The sequence below is a fragment of the Dendropsophus ebraccatus genome, chromosome 5 (genome assembly GCF_027789765.1).
Source record: "Dendropsophus ebraccatus isolate aDenEbr1 chromosome 5, aDenEbr1.pat, whole genome shotgun sequence".
NCBI classification, from domain to species: domain Eukaryota; kingdom Metazoa; phylum Chordata; class Amphibia; order Anura; family Hylidae; genus Dendropsophus; species Dendropsophus ebraccatus.
The window spans coordinates 13,736,423-13,739,754 of record NC_091458.1 but is presented as its reverse complement, the minus strand read 5'-3'; the positions used below and the strand labels follow the sequence as shown (position 1 = coordinate 13,739,754).

General features: G+C 44.5%; 1 protein-coding gene across 1 annotated transcript; it reads left to right on the top strand.

Moving 5' to 3' along the window:
- The first annotated feature begins 972 nt into the window (after positions 1 to 972).
- LOC138794120 (odorant receptor 131-2-like) lies at positions 973 to 1,902 on the top strand. Its single transcript, XM_069972889.1, has one exon. It carries the CDS (start codon positions 973 to 975, stop codon positions 1,900 to 1,902), a length of 930 nt encoding a protein of 309 aa, XP_069828990.1.
- The last annotated feature ends 1,430 nt before the right edge of the window (positions 1,903 to 3,332 follow it).

Below are 3,332 nucleotides of genomic sequence, written 5' to 3'. Positions count from 1 at the left end.
TTTTCAGGGGCATCAGACAACCTTCCCCATTGGTGAACAGAAGGCTCCCACTGATTTTAATTGGGTTAATTACGTGAATCGGGCACTCGAGTATTGGAAAATACTTGACACAAGTAACAAGCATTCAACTATTTTAGTACTCGCTCATCTCTAGCTATGTCCACTAGTGACTGTGGCATCTAGGGGGATAAAAAGCCGGGATTAGAGTTTCTCCTGTGTTGTGGATGAAGGTATTGCTCTTGGTTTTCCTCTTTGACTGTTTTCTCTGGTTTGACCTAGTTTGAACTTGCCTGGGATCTCGAGTGCTCTGGAAGGTAGAGAGGTAGAACCCCACAGATCTTAAAGAGGATGTACCATCAGGTACACTCTCTTTAAAATTACACATGAATCGAAGGCGCCGGCACAGGGAAGCCAGTGTCATGGTTCTTTTTTTGAACCGTGGCCCGATTCCTGCATACGCCGCCATTCTATTCATGGTTACCAGGTTGAAGCTCTACTGGAGGTGGGCCAGTTGGCCGGCCCGCACCCAGTGGGAGGAAACCCCTGCCCCTCCATGACATGGCTCCATTGATTCTAATTGAGCCACATCATGGTTCAACCCAGCCCGATAACCATGAATAGAACGGTGCCACACGTGGGAACCGGGCCGCGGTTCAAAGAAAAGAACCATGGCACCAGCTTCCCCGTGCTGGCACCGTTCGATTCATGTATAATTTTAACCTTGTGGTACATCCTCTTTAAAGTTATGACAACTTTAGGGCTGTGGTGGTCACTTTGACGTAGGTTTTACAGATTTGGAGAGGACGTTTGTGTCAACTAAATGATAAAATATGTTTGTTTCAGTCATCTTTTAATTGTCTTTTTACTGTCATTTCGATGTAGATCCTGTCCCTACTCCATGTCCACCACTTCTTATAATTTATTTCATGTTTTATCAGCCGCACATAGACCACCCTCTCCATCCTTTTGATGATGCCGAACTCTTCTATCTTTCAATCCAATGGTTCCCAGATAACCAGCAGCAAAACTGTGGACAACATAAAGCTGGGGCTGACATTGCTCATAATCGCCTGCTTCGGCTTCTTCCTCTACTTTGTGGCTCTGATTCTTAGTGCGTTCTTTACCACTTTTCATATCCGGGAGAACGCTCGCTATATCTTCTTCATCCACATGCTCATCAATGACACCTCCTATTTGGTCCTAGGAATCAAATTACTGATCATGAGCATTTATCATGTCCCTATGCCAGGTCCCATCTGCTATGTTCTATTCACTGTGTGCGCAGCAGCCTTCAGGACCACTTCCTACAACTTGGCCACCATGGCCATAGAACGCTATGTGGCTATTTGCCGCCCTTTACACCATGGACGTCTCTGCTCTGCACAAAGAGCTCATTGGGCCATCGCCTTCATGTGGTTTTTGTGTTTTATTCATTTTGTGGTTGACCTGAGCTTCATCCTCTCCTCAAGCATTAGACTTTATTCCTTAAATGTTCTATGTTCCCAAGTCACCACGATAGTCAACCCCATACAGAACATTACAAGGTCCATCAGTCATTTCATAGGCTTCATCTCAGTGGGGCTCATCATTTTTTATACGTACATCAAGATCGTTCTGGTTGCTCGAAAAGTAAGTTCTCAGTTACCTTCTGCCTCCCAAGCTGGAAGGACAGTGATGCTCCACGCCTTCCAGCTCCTTCTATGTATGACTGACTTACTGGCCAACCTTCCGGTAAGCTATCAGGACAACCAATTCTTACCGCTGGTTAATTTCCTTCTCTACAGCTGTGTGCCGAGATTCCTCAGTCCCCTCATCTATGGACTCCGAGATGAGATACTGAGGTCTTATATAAAGCAGACGGTCAAGAGACACTTTATCTGGAAGGTTCTGTACCAAAGATGAGCCACAGATGGACTGGATCCCAGTGTACACCAAATGTGATGGGAATTTGCCCAGTGTCATTTTGATTGGTCAATGTTGGCAGAAGATCCCAGAGGATAATTTGGTAGAAGGAGAAGTTTGATCACAGAGTACATGGCCCAACACCGTCACAATAACAATCAGCAAGATCAGCACTCAATCGATCATCGTGTATCAGGGCCCCACAAGCCTGTTAACTTATATTGTCCCCCCAAAAGTTATACAAATCACCAATATACACTTATTACGGTAAATGCTTATAAAGAGCTTTTTTCCCTGCACTTACTACTGCATCAAGGCTTCACTTCTTGGATAACATGGTGATGTCACTTCCTGGATAACACGGTGATGTCACTTCCTGGATAAAATGGTGATGTCACTTCCTGGATAAAATGGTGGTCACTTCATGAAAAACATGGTTATGTCACTTCCTGGATAAAATGGTGGTCACTTCCTGGATAACATGGGGATGTCACGACCCGACTCCCAGAGCTGTGCGGGCTGTGGCTGCTGGAGAGGATGATGGCAGGGGGACACTGAGGGACACAGGGCTCTGGAAGGACACTGAGCATCCCCCTGCCATCATCCTCTCCAGCAGCCACAGCCCGCACAGCTCTGGGAGTCGGGTTGTGACATCACTATGTTATCCAGGAAGTGACATCACCATTCTATCCAGGAAGTGACATCACCATTCTATCCAGGAAGTGACATCACCATGTTATCCAGGAAGTGACATCACCATGTTATCCAGGAAGTGACATCACCATGTTATCTGGGAAGTGACATCACCATGTTATCCAGGAAGCCTTGATGCAGTAGTAAGGAAAAAGCACTTTATAAGTATTTCCCGTAATAAGTGTATATTGGTAATTCGGATAACTTTTGGGGGCAATACAATACTTTTCATCGGACTTCTCCTTTAAGTCTCTATTACACTGGCCGATCATCGGGAGCGAGTGTTACTAGAAACGTTCATTCAACCAAAAATCGCCCATTAGCCGTTGAGCAAGAAAACGACTGCTCATTGGCCGATCAAAACTTTTTATACAGCAGTAAAATCAATCATTATTGGCCACACATCTTTCTTTGTAACCAGGAGATGTGCAGATGATAACAACGAATGTTAATAGACACATAGAAGATTGTCAGCAGAAAAAGGCCCCTGGGTCCACCTAGTCTGCCCTTTTAGTATTTCCCTTCTTATTATCTTAGGATAGATATATGTATACACCAGGCAGGTTTACATTCTGGTATTGTAGATTTATATACCACAACTGCTGGATGTTTGTTCCAAGCATCTACTACTTCTTCAGTAAAGTTATATTTTCTCAAGTTGCTTCTGCTGTCCCTTTGTTCTTGAGTTCATGTTTTTTTTTCTAAAAACACTTCCTTCCTGAACCTTTCTAGGTCAA